At 44.2% G+C, this 17,655-nt stretch overlaps 1 protein-coding gene across 3 annotated transcripts in view; it reads left to right on the top strand.

Moving 5' to 3' along the window:
* Window positions 1-17,655, top strand: part of ITSN2 (intersectin 2) — a 159,164-nt gene that overhangs the window by 121,882 nt on the left and 19,627 nt on the right. For all 3 annotated transcript variants that reach the window (XM_069728165.1, XM_069728162.1, XM_069728161.1), the window contains 2 exons: window positions 17,213-17,334; window positions 17,476-17,582. In XM_069728165.1, coding sequence (XP_069584266.1) covers window positions 17,213-17,334; window positions 17,476-17,582 — 229 coding nt within the window. The remainder of the gene's footprint in view (window positions 1-17,212; window positions 17,335-17,475; window positions 17,583-17,655) is intronic.

The raw sequence follows: 17,655 nt of genomic DNA on the forward strand, positions 1-17,655 counted from the left end.
CTGGGTAATTGAAAAAAATACAGGGTAAAGTGTAAGAACACGTCGTCCACTATTGATGGCACTTTTCTCTAAAATATTAGAGGTTATCTCTAGTTAGAATGAATCCTGAGACCGTGTGCGTACAAATAAATAAGTAATGCACATAGAACACTTTAATAGATAGATATAAATGGGTTCAGTTGCTAAAAAGCTGCTCCCCAGCAATGCAGGAAGGTAAAATCAAGTGGAGAGGGAAGAGGGAAATGCAGCTGCAGCCTCTTCTGCCTGTCTGGGAACAATGCTGTGAGAGGGGAGAAGGAGGGGGATGCAGCTGCAGCCTTTTCTGCCTGTGTGTGAATTATGCTGGGAAAGGAGGAGGAGGGAGATGCAGCTGCAGCCTTTTCTGCTTGTCTGGGAGCTGTGGTGGGAGGAGGGAAATGCAGCTGCAGCCTATTCTGTATGTCTGGGAACAATGCTGTAAGAGGAGAGAAGGAAGAGGGAATGCAGCTTTTTATGACTGTGTGAATTATCCTAGGAAAGGGGGAAGAGGGAGATGCACCTGCTGCTTTTTCTGCTTGTCTGGGAACTGTGTTGGGAAGATGGAGGAGAGAATGCAGCTGCAGCCGTTCCTGCCTTTATGCGGGAACCATGCTGTGAGAAGGGGGAGGGGATGAAGCTGCAGGTTTTTCTGCATGTGTGTGAATTATTCTAGGAAAGGGGGAGGAGGGAGATGCAGCTGCAGCCTTTTCTGCCTGTATGAGGGAACCATGCTGAGAGGGGAGAAGGCTGCAGCCTTTTCTGCCTGTGTGTGAATTTTGCTGGGAAAGGGGGAGAGGAGGGAGATGCAGTTGCAGCCTTTTCTGCCTGCGTGAACTGTGAGGGGAAGGAGTGAATGCAGCTTTATCAGCCTGTGGGTGGGAATCCATGTCTGACTATGGCCCGTCTGTACATATGTCGAAATCCTGTTTTGCGTAGGGAATTAATGATGTTTTAAAGGGTTTGACCTTGGGTGGACATCACCCTTTAATTGTGCGGTTCACTCCCAGGTAGTAGCTGAGATTCCTTGCAATCGGTCTCGGATAGCACATGCTTTCCCTGCAGCATTGCGATCAGTGGGGTCTGACGCTCTTTGGCTGATAGGGGTGGTACCCTTTTCTTATGGGTGTTCTTAAAGGGCATTATGGGAATGGGAGAGTACAAAGCACAGCACCTTCTAATGCTTTGCTGGGTTTTTGACTCCTATAGTGGAGTCGGCTATTGTGACCAGAGCACGAGAAACTAGACTTTTTTTTCATTCCATGCAACCTCTGAAAGGTATGGATTAAGGGTATGTGCTCACGGTGCGGATTTTGCTGTGGATCCGCAGCAGTTTTGACGCTGCAGATCGGCAGCAGTTTTCCATGAGTTTACAGTACAATGTAAACCTATGGAAAACAAAATCCGCAGTGCACATGCTGCGGAAAACAACGCGCGGAAACGCCGCGGTTTACATTCCGCAGCATGTCAATTCTTTGTGCAGATTCCGCTGCGGCTTACACTTGCTCCATAATAGGAATCTGCACAAAAACCGCGGTGAATGCGCAAGTAATCAGCAGTGCGGTTTACCTGCGGATTTACAAAAACAGGTGCGGAAAAATCCGCAGACATCCCACCTACGTGTGCACATACCCTTATAGGTGTAATGATTAAATATTTTTTTCCACATTGCGAAATTTATCCTTTATTGACCACCACACACAAGTGTACAAATTTAAGAAGGTTTTATCATCTTATATGGGTACAGTTGCACAGTACTGGTAAAAACATGCCACTTTTGCATCTTACCTCTTATTAAGAATTCTCTCTGGTCTCAACAATGGAAGGATGTTTCTATTTTTTACCTGTTAGATGTCTAGGTTAACAGGCTCCGCGATCAGAGGAGGGTGGTCTTCTAGGCAAGGAACGCTCGCTTACAAGCTCTTTGCTCTTCAGCTTGCGAGTGCTGCTCTGGAGCTGGCAGCATTGTTGGATTTGTCCAGCTTTAGTGCCCTCTGCTGGCAGCATCTGAGAAGGCACAGTTCGGGCTAGCAGCACGGCCACACTGCTGGTCCACCCTGTCAATTAAACAAGCCTCCCCTGGAGTCTTCAGAGTCGTGTTCTCTTGAGACCGAAAATGAGAAAACTACTTTTAAGCAGGATTTTACACCTTAAACCATATATGCGTGTAGCTTTGATAAAGAATAGTCTTGCAATACCAATACTGTTCTTTCATTACTGAAAAATATCCAAAAAGCTATGATAGATCTGAAGCCTCTGTCACTCCAGCTCTATTCCCCGCCGCAGCCTCCTGCTTCACTGACCATCTCCTTTGCCTGAGGTCATGCAGGAGGAGGCGGAGCTGGGCAAGGAATAGAGCTGGAGTGACAGAGGCTTCAGATCTACCATAGCTCTTCAGCCTCATTTGCATATCAATTCAAACACTGATTTCTCAGTAATGGTGGCAGGGATCGGCCATGTAAAGGTATTGCTGAACTTGTCTTTGGAAGCGATACATGCGCATATAAATAGGTTGATGCGTGAGATCCTTTCGGACCGATTTCCTTTAATAAAGGGTTTTATTTTGCTCTTTAGCCCATTAAGGTGTATTAACATTATAAAGTGTGCAACTGCTGGAGACTCTATCGACGACATCAAGACTGGACGGTTACCGTGCAGTTCAGGAGAAATGTGATCTGTCATCTCAGGCCACTGTAGTAATCAGATTTTTATTAAAAAAAAAAAACAATGAAAGAGCTTGACATGGGGAAGTTATCGTGTGTTATTTATCACTCCGCCATTTGCAAGTCATATTACGCCATTTTTATTTTTAAACATTTCAAAGGCAAAAACGTTCCATTTAATCTCCGGGCTATATTCATAGAGATAATCATCATCGCCATCTTTGCTGAACATATATATGGGAAATTTGGGAACCCTGGTGTTTATAATTTTGCGAATGTATCCCGTTGATATTGCCGCAGGCCGGTTTCACGGTGTCCGGCTTTTAGTGACGCTTCCGTGGCCTTAAATTGTGATTTTTTTTTTTTTTTTTATTTTTTTTTTTAATAATCTAGTTCTAAAAATATAATGTATGTGATGATCGCGCACTTGCAGCTTGTTCTCGGCATGTGGGAAATTGTGTTCTTGTGTATGGGGAGCTGAATGTAACTATGCAAATGTGTCTGTTTATTAAAGGATCACTTCATTGGGAATCACGTCTCCTGGTTTTGTTTCATGAGCTCCATCTTTCACTGATTCTTCTGTATTCCTGGACAGGATACACATCAGATACTAGCCAAAAGTCCATGAGCTTAAACCCAGCGGTCAGCACCTTCATATGAGTAAGGGTTCGTTAACACTGGTCAACCTGCTGCCATTATCGTCATGTTTGCTGATCATTCTGAGTGCATTGACTATAATTGTTTTTGGAAGCACATTTTCTGCTTCCACAGGATGATATGCTTTTGACAAAGATAATTTTTAGGCAAGCTTAAAAATTATTTCACCCAACGAATGGGAGTTTTGCTTATTTATCAGATGATCATCATCCAGTTAACACAATGGACGATTATCCGGAGTCGAGCGTTCGTAGGAAGTCTTGTACACGATAATCGGCTGGTGTAAATACACCTGATGTTCCAGTAACTTTCTAGCAGACAATTCAATTAATTTCAGCAACCAAGGAACATTAGCTGCTGACAGATCTAATAAAATCATAAGAATCGGGATTTTATACAAGTTATTGTTTAACCCGAGGCCTTTCAACATGACCGAAGATATGAACCAAACCGTAGTCTACTCCAAAAGAGACTAACACCTGTTTCTGGTTTGTTGCCCGTGTTAGTGCAGAGCAAGGTGCTGGTTAGCTTGGTAAGAGGGAACCTGTCACCCCCAAAATCGAAGGTGAGCTAAGCCCTTCGTCATCAGGGGCTTATCTACAGTATAAGGTGTAATGCATTCTGTAATGCTGTAGATAAGCCCCCAATGTATCCTGAAAGATGCGAAAAATACGTTAGATTATACTCACCCAGGGGCGGTCCTGCTGCGTTCCGTTTCCGATGGGTGTCACGGTCCGGTCCGGGGCCTCCCATCTTCTTACGATGACGTCGTCTTCTTGTCTTCACGCTCCGGCGGAGGCGTACTGTGTCTGCCCTGTTGAGGACAGAGCAAAGTACTGCAGTGCGCAGGCAGCGGTAAAGGTCAGAGAGGCCCGGCGCCTGCGCACTGCAGTACTTTGCTCTGCCCTCAACAGGGCAGACAAAGTACGCCTGTGCCGTAGCCGCAGAGTGAAGACAAGAAGAGGACGTCATCGTAAGAAGATGGGAGGCCCCGGACCACCCGCCCAGGTGAGTATAATCTAACCTCTTTCTCATCTTTCATGATACATTGGGGGCTTATCTACAGCATTCCAGAATGCTGTAGATAAGCCCTTGATGCCGGTGGGCTTAGTTCACCTTTGATTTTGGGGGTGACAGATTCCCTTTAATGTGGATTTAGGTTTATACTCTTTCTCCTTTGGAGACTGTTATAAGCTATAAGCCTGGCAATGTTCCCTATAAGAAGGAAAGCTGTCTCTCTAGGGTCCGCTATTGACGTTGTCGTTCTCTCTAAATTGAGGTAACGGTAGCTGTGTCCACTCTTATATTTCAGTGAATTTCGTTACTGATTCCAATTTCTCACCATAGAAATGTAGTATATTATTACAGCATGCTAAGAAAACACTCAATAGGCTGCAATTCACCTCACATCCAATCGTTAGTGATGAGCGAACGTGATTGGATAAGGTGCTAACAGAGAATCTTGGGCGTGCTGGAACAGTATGAGTCTCCCCGCCTGCCTGTCTCGCGGTTGTTCCGACAGTCGCAACGCATGCAGGGATTGCATGGCATACACATCTTTCGTCAGAGTATCACAAAATTATGTTTTTTTTCCAAAGCTGGTCATCTCGTCTGTATATTTTGGAGGATTTGAAGCCATAAGGGAAGATTCTGCTCTGCTTCAGGGGCGTTTGCCTTCTTCTGGATCAACACTTCGAATACGGAGGTTGCACTTGATGGTCCTGGCTCTGTTTTCAATGTTACTATTATGGTGGCGTAATGACTACAATTGATAGTTGTATACTCCGTTAGAGGCACCGGAAAACTAATATTTCATGGTTTATATAACCCCTTCCCGAATAATTCCACTCCTACCGCTCCGAGCTTAACTTTGCCAATTCTCAACCAAAACCACAAATCGATCCAACTAGAAATGTCCAAAGCACCGGAGTGATCCCTCAGAAAGATTTTTTTTTTTTTCACATATATCAGGCAAAACATGCAACGTTTGTACAGCCAAGGCCTACTACTAATGGCAGCAACTAGAACCAGCTCGGATCGCTGAGGTTTAACCACATAATTGCCGCGGTGGGTCAATCTCTGAAAGTGACTTTTAAGTGGCGCTATCTCGGAGTGTAGACAGGTTACCAGAGGCTGGGCTTCATAAGAGATTGTCATTTGTACTGTATACTACAATATTGTCATACTGACCGTATACTGTACAAAATCTATAAATTACTGCAGGCTCCAGTCCCCTAAAGAAATTTAAAACAATATATAATATACACACACCTGGAAGCAAAAGCGAGTTGAGTATTCTAGGGGATCTAGTATGAAATAATCAAGGTGGTATAGGACATTTAGGGACTCAAAAGTCCTCCTAGGTGGACAACCCTGGGGAATCTGTCATCACATTTGACCTATCTAAACTATTAATATGGGCATACAGGCTATAGACGGCGGATTAAAATGTCTGCCTTATATCAGATACCTAGTTGTGGAGAAATCCTCTTCTATCACTTTATATAAATGATCTCCTCCAGATCTCCTCCAGGTTCTGGGAGGATGGTGCTCAGACTATAACTCTGCCCCCAGTGAACCATTCTTAAGGTTCTAGATCCACCATCTCTGAATTCCTGGGAGTCTCAGCGTTCCGACCCCTTATTCTCTATGCTGCCGGCAGTGGATAACTTTTCTGTTGTTGATAGGAAATAACCCTATAAAAGAGCATAGAACATGTGCAAAAACTAAACACAACTGTCTGCACCAGGAGCCTCCCCCCTATTGCTCATCTAGCAGTAGGATGAAGAGATTACACCTTGCTGTCAGAGTGTTCACCGGCCAGGAATTAAATAGATTAACCCATATATTCTTTACAGGACTTCCACTAGAATGTTTAATGAACATGTAAAAAATTATAGTATGACAAAAGGTGAGGACAAAATTGTCTAGTTTTATGAATCATATTTAGGCCAGTTAATTTACAGGCAGGGCCTATGTTAATGTTTTTACTTTTGTGTCCCATCAGTAAAACGGATGGTTGGTTGATTTTTTTTTTTTTTTTTTTTGTAAATATGCTGCAGAACTGCTCTTTCTTAAAGTGGTATTTCAGAAGGTAAACGTTAGGTCACCTATTGATAAGCAATAAATTATTTATCTGTGGGGTCTGACTCCTTGGACCACCACTGATCGCCAGTAAGGGGTACTCTTATCCCACCATTTAGTCTCAAGTGGCAATCCCCAAGGCTAGATGGCCATTCTGTTTCTGTAATTCAAATTTTCCTACATCCCCAGGAAAAAATGGAGTGCCAGTCAAGCATGTGCGCAGCTGCTTCATTCTAATGGGGGTAAACCTGTTGAAAAAAGCGGTGTGTTATTAGTTGGACCCCCACGTACCTGGAAGTTTTCTTAAATCTGGAGGATAGGTGGTAACTTCTACTTACTGTAATATTCCTTTATGCTTGTAGGGAAAATTAATACCGTATTCCGCAATTTAAACGCCCGCTTGATTACCCTCAGCACCCTGGGAACCATCAATGCCAACTCGTTCTTCATAGGGTTTTTAGTAATTTTTGTTTGAGGATTTCAGCTAACATCATGCTGACGTATAAAGTAGATTTGGCGCATAAATTATAGATATTTCACAATGGTAATAAAAATGTTATGAACATATTGTATAATCATTTATTAATAATCCACATGATGTTACGTCAGGACATATTGACTTAACTTTCACTATAAATATCGCTATAATTAAATATATCAGCCATATTCTCGATGGGAGCAATGTCAGAGCACAGGATAACTCCAAGAGCGGTGGAGGTCCAACTACTAGGATCCTCACCGATTGGAAGAATGGGTCACGTACTCAACCGCAGCTCCATTCATTCCCTACGGGAGTGCCACAGAAAGCCGAGTACGGAGCGACGCTTGTGCCTGCTCACTGGCGCTCCTTTTTATTGGGAATGAAAATGCTCCATTCTAGCATTTGTTGAGGGTCCCAGTGTTCAGACTACCGCTGATCTAGAAGTTGTAGATAAATTGTAACTTGTTCCTACTTATCCCACAAGCAGTATTAATCATCTTCTATCCATAGGATAGGTGAAAGGTGATAAATGTTGGATTATTATGGGTCTTGACGAGTGGGACCCTCACCGTTCACAAGAATGGGGATCACAAAATTCTGTGTGTAAATGAAGACATGGTTGGCATGTATGACCACCATTCTTATGGACAGTTAGTGGGGCTGTGGTCGAACATGCTCATTACCCCAACATTCTCATGGACGACTTTGGAACATCCTTGGTGAATGAACCAGATTACTTAGAAAAGTATTCGGTAGAAATTCTTCCCGTTGATCGTTTACTTTCACTGGACATTGAGGGACGCTGACTTTTCACTTTGACATACTGTACCCAACGGAGCTCCAGAATGTCCTGTAGTCCTAGAGGTTTTGAAGGATGACTGTACGCCGTCACGTTGAAGTTGCCATGAGGGATGTTTCCTTGTACCGTCCTGCCAGACAGGTGCATCTGATTCATAGCGATGTTCAGGTACACGTCTGTAGCATTCCGATGGCTGGGACATCTTCCGTGTGCCAGTAATCTTCCATGAGGAGGAGCAGGGCTCTCCGGGCTCCGCCATGAAACAGATGTTCTGTATCGTGGTGGAAGACGACAGCGATGAAATGTATCGTAAGGCTTCTAGAGCAAGTGCCCATCCTTTGATCCTGCTGGAGAAGGAGGCCCTCCGGCAGTTGACTGAGAACTGGAACAGGAATGATAGAGGTTCGAGGGCAAGTCTGGACAGCTGTAAGTACTGCACCTGTCTGTCGCTCTCCGGGAGGAATGTCACTGTCCATGTTGTATCTCATGTGAACACTCTGGTATATCCAGAAGCCGATAATGACTGGAAACCAAAATAATGGGGTTCTTGCATTCTTACAAGTTAGGAAATATAAGACCAAGTAAAGTTTCTGAATGTTCTGAAGGACACAACGGAGTGATCTCGTATATCGGCTTCAGATAATTGTATAGCATAGCAGTCTCGTATCTAACTGGGGTCCCACCATCAGGACGCGTGTTCGGTTTACACTTATTTCTATAGGTTTTCTCAAATTCTCTAAATCCACACACCTCCTGATGGATTGACCCCTTTCTTCCCCGGCCAATTTTTGAACTTTTGCTTTTACTATTCCTTCTTCTAAGTCATAACTTCTTTTTATTTTTCGATGGACATAGCCATTTTCAGTGACATCATTCATTTTACGGAAAAAGAAAAAGGAGGGAAGCCGCAACTTAGTATTTTTTGTTTTGGATTTACAACATGATTCTTTAAGTCAGTACGAGTACTGTGATATCAAACGGATTTTTTTTTTTTTTACAATCTAAGAAAAAATCTGAACTTTCTTGGAAAAAAAAAATAGGTGTGTCGCCATTTTCCGAGACTTGTAACTTGTTAATTTTTTTTTTCCTTGATAGCGCTCTGTGAGTGCTTGTTTTATTGTGTTAGCTGGAGTTTTTATTGGTACCATTTCGGGGTACACAAGATATTATTGCATTTTGAGGAGAGGTGCAGATGGTGTGGTGACCGGAAAATATCAATTTTGGAGTTTTGATTTTTTTTTTTATTTACGTTTACTTTGTGGGTTCATTTTTTGTATATTTTTATCAGACTTTAGCTGACATGGCAAGACCAAATAAGTTTGTTAGGGGAAAAAAATTTCTTTTTAAAATATTTTTTACTTTAAATGTTTAGAGGAGTGATCAGAGCGAGATCAGGTTGCTGCTGTGTTAATGGCAGATCCGGCTGTATAACACAGCCGGCACCTTACATAGGATGTATGAGCAGGTCCTATGACCAGTGGGGTTAAAGGAGTTATTACTTATGTCCCTCATTCGCTACTGACCCTACGGTCATGGACAAGAGCAGTTGAATGGAGCAGCTCTCTGCATGGTTATGTCCTGAAGAAGAGGTATATCAACTTCAAAACGCGTCTATAATAAAACCGCAATTAATACAGTTCTTGTATCTCAGACTCTTTTCATCAGTTCATCAGCAGCATGGAAAAATCTAATTTTTTTTTCCTTCATCACTGCTGTCAAAGTGAAATCCACACTGTATACATTTATAGACTGGCAGAATATGGTATTTTACATGGGCACAAAACCTAAAAAATGTTATAGAACATGGTATGTTTCTTTGTTTTTGTTTTGTTTTGTTTTTTACATTATGCAGCCTAACAAAATAATAACAAAATAATAGTTATGTTTTTCAGTGCAAATTCTATAATATATATACCATTTTTTGGGGGTTTTGAACCTTCCCTCAAACTTATTAAAATAAGTCATCAAGAGTTTTTATGAAGTTTACAAAGTTCAGAATTATTATTTTTTAAGCACGAAGGCTACGTTCCGACAATGAACTATTGGTGACTTTTTTCTGTATTATTTCTGCACCTATTAATTAAATTTGATTACTTGCCTTTTTATTTTCATTGCGTCTATGTGTGTTTTTTTTTTTTTTTACATTTGTCTTGCGTTTTTGAAGCTGCAGTTTTTGTCTGTTTTTGGTTTGTATTGTTTTGAAATAAAGGTGCTTTGCTTTTCATACATCCTGATATTTGGCTTTGACAAAACCTTATTCATACAGTCCAATTTTAGCACGTTTTTTTACTTGTGGACTTATTGCATCTAATGCAGTTCTATAGGGAGTATCCGCATCTAAATCTGTCTTATTTTTGTCCCATATTTGGACTATAAAAAAAAGTTTAAAAAAAATACACACACACACACACACACACACACACACACACACACACACACACACACACACACACACACATATATTACAGAAAGTAAAAGTTTAGATCCAATGGGTACGCTATGGAGTACTGTACTCCTGCTTTTACAAGCTGTGTAATGGTATATACTGCATACCGTGCAGGAATGGAGCGTGCCCAAGTTCTTCCCCTCCCTAGAAGCATTACCCGTCCTAATTAGCACATGTTCTGCATACAGTGATTTCATCATTCTGAAATTGGTAATTGCTGTAATTAAAGTGGCAGCGTTTGTGTGAATGCCATTGAGCATAATAAAATATAAAGCTTGTAAATTCTTTTTCCTGAAGACTAAACATCTTCGTTGTGTTGGGGATGACAGTGCGGTGACACGTTGGACTTTTATTGCTTTGTATACCATTCCTAAATAAACATTAGGGTTTAGGGTTGTCACTCTGGGGGATTAAATACAGAAGCCAGCCCACACGTCTGACACAATTCCTCCTGGGTCATCCCACCGTTATACACGTTGAAAAAAAGGCTCCGGTCCATCAAGTTCATCCTTGTGATGATCACATTAGTCATGTCCACTGGAAACATGACCATAGACCATGTGGCGTTCCGTGCATCTGTTCACGTCTTGAGCCATGCATATACTCAAAGTTTCATTGGTCAAAATTTTTCCCTACTCTGGTGGGGCAAAGTCTCAGGCCTCATACAATCATGTCAAATAGTAGTCAGTGCATAGTTGCCTTCATTTAAAGTGGTTAATCAGGGATTCTGATTAACCCCATGCTAACTATAGGCATTTCTCAGTTGCATTTTCCAGTAAAAGCCATGGTCATAACAGCTCACAACACAGCAAAGGGATCTCATTGTTGAAAGTGATCAGTCAGGAGAAGGGTGCAGAAAAAAAAGTCCTAAGCACTATATATGCCATGGAATATTGGAGCGATTGACATCAAGAAGTGGCTTAAATTTGGCATAAAACTGGCATTATCTGGAGCTGGATGTTGCTCAAAAATTGATGAAAAGACCAGAAGAAAATTTGTCCGGGAGGCTTCCAAGAAGCCTACAGCAATATTAAAGGAGCTGCAGGAATTTCCATCAAGTGTTGGTTGTGTCCGGTATGTGACAACACACTCCCATGTTCTTCCCATGTCCAACCTGTTGGGTACAGTGTAAAGCTGAAATCATTTTCTTACTAAGAAAAACATTCAAGCCCAGCTGAGTTTTACCAAAACCTACATCAAGTCTGCCAAAAGTACGTGGGAAAACGTGTTATGGTTTGATGAGCCCAAGGTTGAATTTTTTGGTCAAAATTCCAAAAGGTATGTTTGGCACAAAACTAAGACTGCGCATCACCAAAAGATCAATATACACACAGTGAAGCATGGTGGAGGCAGCATTATAAAATGGGGCTGTTTTTGATTAGGTGAATTTTGCAACAAAGCCTTCTGACTAGTCATGAGCGAGTATACTCGTTGCTCGGGTTTTCCCAAGCACGCTCTGGTGATCTCTGAGTATTTGTTAGTGCTCGGAGATTTAGTTTTTGTTGACACAGATGCATGATTTACGGCTGCTTGACAGCCTGAGTACATATGGGGGTTGTCTAGTTGCTAGGGAATCCCCACATGTATTCAGCCTGTCTAGCAGCCATAAATCATGCAGCTGCATCAACAAATACTCGGACATTTCAGTTTATTTTTCTCTTGCATTGTGCATATTATTGGTGATATTAACAGAGTTTTATATTCACTGTATACATATTAATTTAGCAACTTAAACCCAATCTTTAATTTTATTTTTTTTTACAGATTTTTTCTTCTTGTCGCTAGCTTTTCTGAAACATTTTTGAATTTCCTTTGTTTTCAGTGTTTACATTTCTGATTATACTTTCCAAAGTCATTTTTTTATTTTTAATTGAAAAAAGGGAGAAGGTCAATTGAGATATTTTTACGAACTTTTTTTTCTTCTTCTTTTTTTCTTTTCTTGTCCTCTGCTCTATCATTTGATTGCTTGTACTATATACGTCTGAATTGCTTTAGTTTGCAAAAAATAGTTATGCAGCCCAGGAGTGCCAATGACATTGACAGGTGCCTTCAGTAAGCCCTTCTATCATGCCATCGGCCCCCCATGATCATGTGGTGATGTGGGGCAGTGGGTGCCCGAATGTACACCCCCATACAATTATACCACTTAAGTGCCTCTGTCAGTAATTGATGGCAGAATTTAAGGGGTTTCATAGAAAGCACATCCGTGCACCCACTACACGATGTAATGATGTAATAGTACGTTATGTCATGGGAATGCGCTGAGGAGAAGCCTCTGTCATATTGGCCTTGATTCATAAAGACTAGTGGTCTTCCCGTCTTGATGAAGGATCGGGGGGAAGTGTGAGGCACATAATAAATTAAGGGGCGCACGTCTCATATTGAATTAAGAGCATCCGGCAAGTTGCATACATCTCTATGCCCCTCACCTCCAGTCTTACTCCAGTCCTGTGCCTCTCGCCTCCAGTCTTACTCAAGTCCTGTGCCTCTCACCTCCAGTCTTACTCCAGTCCTGTGCCTCTCACCTCCAGTCTTACTCCAGTCCTGTGCCTCTCGCCTCCAGTCTTACTCCAGTCCTGTGCCTCTCACCTCCAGTCTTACTCCAGTCCTGTGCCTCTCGCCTCCAGTCTTACTCCAGTCCTGTGCCTCTCACCTCCAGTCTTACTCCAGTCCTGTGCCTCTCGCCTCCAGTCTTACTCCAGTCCTGTGCCCCTCGCCTCCAGTCTTACTCCAATCCTGTGCCTCTCGCCTCCAGTCTTACTCCAATCCTGTGCCTCTCGCCTCCAGTCTTACTCCAATCCTGTGCCTCTCGCCTCCAGTCTTACTCCAATCCTGTGCCTCTCGCCTCCAGTCTTACTCCAGTCCTGTGCCTCTCACCTCCAGTCTTACTCCAATCCTGTGCCTCTCACCTCCAGTCTTACTCCAGTCCTGTGCCTCTCGCCTCCAGTCCTGTGCCCCTCGCCTCCAGTCTTACTCCAGTCCTGTGCCCCTCGCCTCCAGTCTTACTCCAATCCTGTGCCTCTCACCTCCAGTCTTACTCCAGTCCTGTGCCTCTCGCCTCCAGTCTTACTCCAATCCTGTGCCTCTCACCTCCAGTCTTACTCCAGTCTTACTCCAATCTTGTGTTCCTCACCTCCAGTCTTACTCCAATCCTGTGCCCCTCGCCTCCAGACTTACTCCAATCTTGTGTTCCTCACCTCCAGTCTTACTCCAGTCCTGTGCCTTTCGCCTCCAGACTTACTCCAGTCCTGTGCCCCTCACCTCCAGTCTTACTCCTGTCCTGTGCCCCTCGCCTCCAGTCTTACTCCAATCCTGTGCCTCTCACCTCCAGTCTTACTCCAATCTTGTGTTCCTCACCTCCAGTCTAACTCCTATCCTGTGCTCCTCGCCTCCAGTCTTGTTCCAGTCTTGTGCCCATCACCTCCAGTCTTACTCCAGTCCTGTGCCTCTCACCTCCAGTCTTACTCCAGTCCTGTGCCTCTCGCCTCCAGTCTTACTCCAGTCCTGTGCCCCTCGCCTCCAGTCTTACTCCAGTCCTGTGCCCCTCGCCTCCAGTCTTACTCCAATCCTGTGCCTCTCGCCTCCAGTCTTACTCCAGTCCTGTGCCTCTCGCCTCCAGTCTTACACCAATCCTGTGCCCCTCGCCTCCAGTCTTACTCCAATCTTGTGTTCCTCACCTCCAGTCTAACTCCTATCCTGTGCTCCTCGCCTCCAGTCTTGTTCCAGTCCTGTGCCCACCGCCTCCAGTCTTACTCCAATCCTGTGCCTCTCACCTCCAGTCTTACTCCAGTCCTGTGCCTCTCACCTCCAGTCTTACTCCAATCTTGTGTTCCTCACCTCCAGTCTTACTCCAATCCTGTGCCCCTCGCCTCCAGTCTTACTCCAATCTTGTGTTCCTCACCTCCAGTCTAACTCCTATCCTGTGCCCCTCGCCTCCAGTCTTACTCCAATCCTGTGCCTCTCACCTCCAGTCTTACTCCAGTCCTGTGCCCCTCGCCTCCAGTCTTACTCCTGTCCTGTGCCTCTCGCCTCCAGTCTTACTCCAATCCTGTGCCCCTCACCTCCAGTCTTACTCCAATCTTGTGTTCCTCACCTCCAGTCTAACTCCTATCCTGTGCCCCTCGCCTCCAGTCTTACTCCAGTCCTGTGCCTCTCGCCTCCAGACTTACTCCAGTCCTGTGCCCCTCGCCTCCAGTCTTACTCCTGTCCTGTGCCCCTCGCCTCCAGTCTTACTCCAATCCTGTGCCCCTCACCTCCAGTCTTACTCCAATCTTGTGTTCCTCACCTCCAGTCTAACTCCTATCCTGTGCTCCTCGCCTCCAGTCTTGTTCCAGTCCTGTGCCCACCGCCTCCAGTCTTACTCCAATCCTGTGCCTCTCACCTCCAGTCTTACTCCAGTCCTGTGCCTCTCACCTCCAGTCTTACTCCAATCTTGTGTTCCTCACCTCCAGTCTTACTCCAATCCTGTGCCCCTCGCCTCCAGTCTTACTCCAATCTTGTGTTCCTCACCTCCAGTCTAACTCCTATCCTGTGCCCCTCGCCTCCAGTCTTACTCCAATCCTGTGCCTCTCACCTCCAGTCTTACTCCAGTCCTGTGCCCCTCACCTCCAGTCTTACTCCAATCTTGTGTTCCTCACCTCCAGTCTAACTCCTATCCTGTGCCCCTCGCCTCCAGTCTTACTCCTGTCCTGTGCCTCTCGCCTCCAGTCTTACTCCAATCCTGTGCCCCTCACCTCCAGTCTTACTCCAATCTTGTGTTCCTCACCTCCAGTCTAACTCCTATCCTGTGCCCCTCGCCTCCAGTCTTACTCCAATCCTGTGCCTCTCACCTCCAGTCTTACTCCAGTCCTGTGCCCCTCGCCTCCAGTCTTACTCCTGTCCTGTGCCTCTCGCCTCCAGTCTTACTCCAATCCTGTGCCCCTCACCTCCAGTCTTACTCCAATCTTGTGTTCCTCACCTCCAGTCTAACTCCTATGCTGTGCTCCTCGCCTCCAGTCTTGTTCCAGTCCTGTGCCCCTCACCTCCAGTCTTACTCGTCCTGTGCCCCTCACCTCCAGTCCATGCTGGAGTAAGACTTGAGGTGGGCGTAGAGGAAAACACCTCCGAATATGACGAGTGGCGGATACCCCCCTCTCCCCTCTGTCCCTCCTCAGTGCCACCCACTTTTTCAGAGGTGGACAAAAATGGCGTAAAAGTCAGAAAATTTTACCCGCAGCCTTAAGTTGCGACTTTTCAAGGCTTTTTACTCCAGAATTCTGGTGTTGAAGCTTTGATGGACCAGGCCCGTTATCTTTAGCCTTTCTTACAGAAGATTTATACAGCCGTCTTAGATGCTTTGCTGCCCACGGCAACCAATAGCATTGCAGCTTTCATTTTACCAAGGCTGTTTACAAGATAAAAGCTGAGCTCTGACTGGTTGCTATGGACAACAGAGAGATTTTCCCTCTCGACAAATTTAGTAAATGAGGCCCAGTGTGTTGAGCGTTGCTGTTGCATCCTCGGAGCACCGCCGTCCATGTCTGTTTGGGGGCGGGGGGGGGGCAGTCTATAATACATGGCCAGCTAACATAGCGTGATAGGGGCGATTTATCAGACTGTGTGAAAGGGAAATTGTTTTTGTTGCCAATAGTAACCAATCACAAGGCACCGTTTTTTTTGTTTACCTAAATATTTGTTCCTATTTCCGCCTAATAATGAAGTAATTAATTCTAAGACATGGCTTAGCTGCATTCCAGGACGTCACCGCTCGCGTTTCTTGTGTCAGGTCATCAAGCGTTTACGATTGTAAAATTCTGACTAATTATGGCTTATCTTCCTGTCCTCAGGAAAGTAACGATGCAGCTTATGTAATACCGACAGTGGTGATCATGCTGGGAGTTGTAGTTTCATCAGTGTCAGAGGGTCACAGAATGGTGAAAACATGAAATACCACATGAGCCCCACCACTTCATCCATTGTTTGTGACCTCCGGATGTCGCCCAGCGCTGTACTAGGATTTTTCCAATAGTCCTATAGACAATGGACGGGCCCTGTGGCGCTCGCACAAATATGGCTACATTCGGGCAGGTGGGGTCCCCAGCGATCAGCGTCCTTTAAATGAGAATATCCCTTTAAATTCTCAATCCAAGTTCCCCACTGACCGCGCCATCTAATTTACTACACTATGATGACATTTTTCTCTGTTAAAGCTTTTTGCCTTTTTGAATGACGCCATTCATTTTACCATATGCCATGTAGTGAAAAATAAGGAAAAAAATTGGAAGAGCGGTGAAATTTTGAAGAAAAAAAAATCCACAAGTGATTCTTTTGGGTTTTGTATTTTGTCGTTCATTTTGCAGTAAAAATGGGCTCTTAAAATTATTCTTCAGGTCAATAAAATTAAAAAAAAAAAAAAACTTGCACAGTTTTTTTTTCTTTATTTAGTGGCTTTAACGATCTTGAATTTTTGTAAATGAAAAAATGGCGACACCACTTTGTGATCCAAAAGTTATTATTTTTCTGAAGATGGAGCTGTATGAGGCTTGTTTTTTATTTTGAGGGCTGAACTGTATGAAGCCTTTTTTTTTTTAATTATAGTACTATTTTGGGGTACATATAACATTTTGATCATCACTTTTGTGGAATTTTTTATTGCAAAATAGCAGTCTGTTATCGGAGCATTCTCGGGTGCTAACAGAGTGTCGTCAGCGTGCTTGAATAATATGTTTGCGTCCCAGTGGCTATTTGACACCCGCAGGGATTTCCTGTTTGTTAGGCAGTCCCTGCATGCGTTGCGGCTGTCGAACAGTCACGAGACGTGCAGCCACGGGGACGCGAACATACTTTTCGAGCATGCCGAAGAAACTTAGCACCCGAGCATGCTCAGAGAACACCTCAGCCAACCACGTTCGCTCATCACTAATACCTAACTTGACATTGGTCTATGGCTTTGGTAATATCAGATAACCTTTTGTGACCGGTTGTCAAGATGGTGCGTTGTAAGTCAAGGTGACCTTTCCTACATCTTTAGTTCATTCTTCAAAACCCCTGTGATCATTAGACCTTATGTGAGGATTGTATCCTTGCAGGGTGTGCTGACCTCCAGTCGTTGGACACCATGCAGCCCATGGAGAGGAAGAGACAAGGCTATATACACGAGCTGATCCAGACGGAGGAGAGGTACATGGACGATCTGCAGCTTGTGATTGAGGTGAGGCCTGGGTTGGAGGTTTGTGTCGGGCAGCCCACAGCTCTTTTTTTTTTCCTGGCTATCTCTGGTTGGCACCTACAATATAACGTAACTTCTGGGTGCTATCATGGCCTTCTGCTAATACTTATGGATTCCTTCTAGGTCTTCCAGAAGCCGATGGCAGAATCCGGTGTTCTGAATGAGGCCGAAATGGCGATGATCTTTGTCAACTGGAAGGAGCTTATTATGTCCAACACAAAGTTACTGAAGTGAGTTTGTGTGTTTTAAACCCTTTGTATGCTGGGTCTAAAGGAGCGTCCAACCTCTTAATAATTTTTGCCA

This window comes from Ranitomeya imitator, chromosome 5, assembly GCF_032444005.1.
Source record: "Ranitomeya imitator isolate aRanImi1 chromosome 5, aRanImi1.pri, whole genome shotgun sequence".
Classification (NCBI taxonomy): Eukaryota; Metazoa; Chordata; class Amphibia; order Anura; family Dendrobatidae; genus Ranitomeya; species Ranitomeya imitator.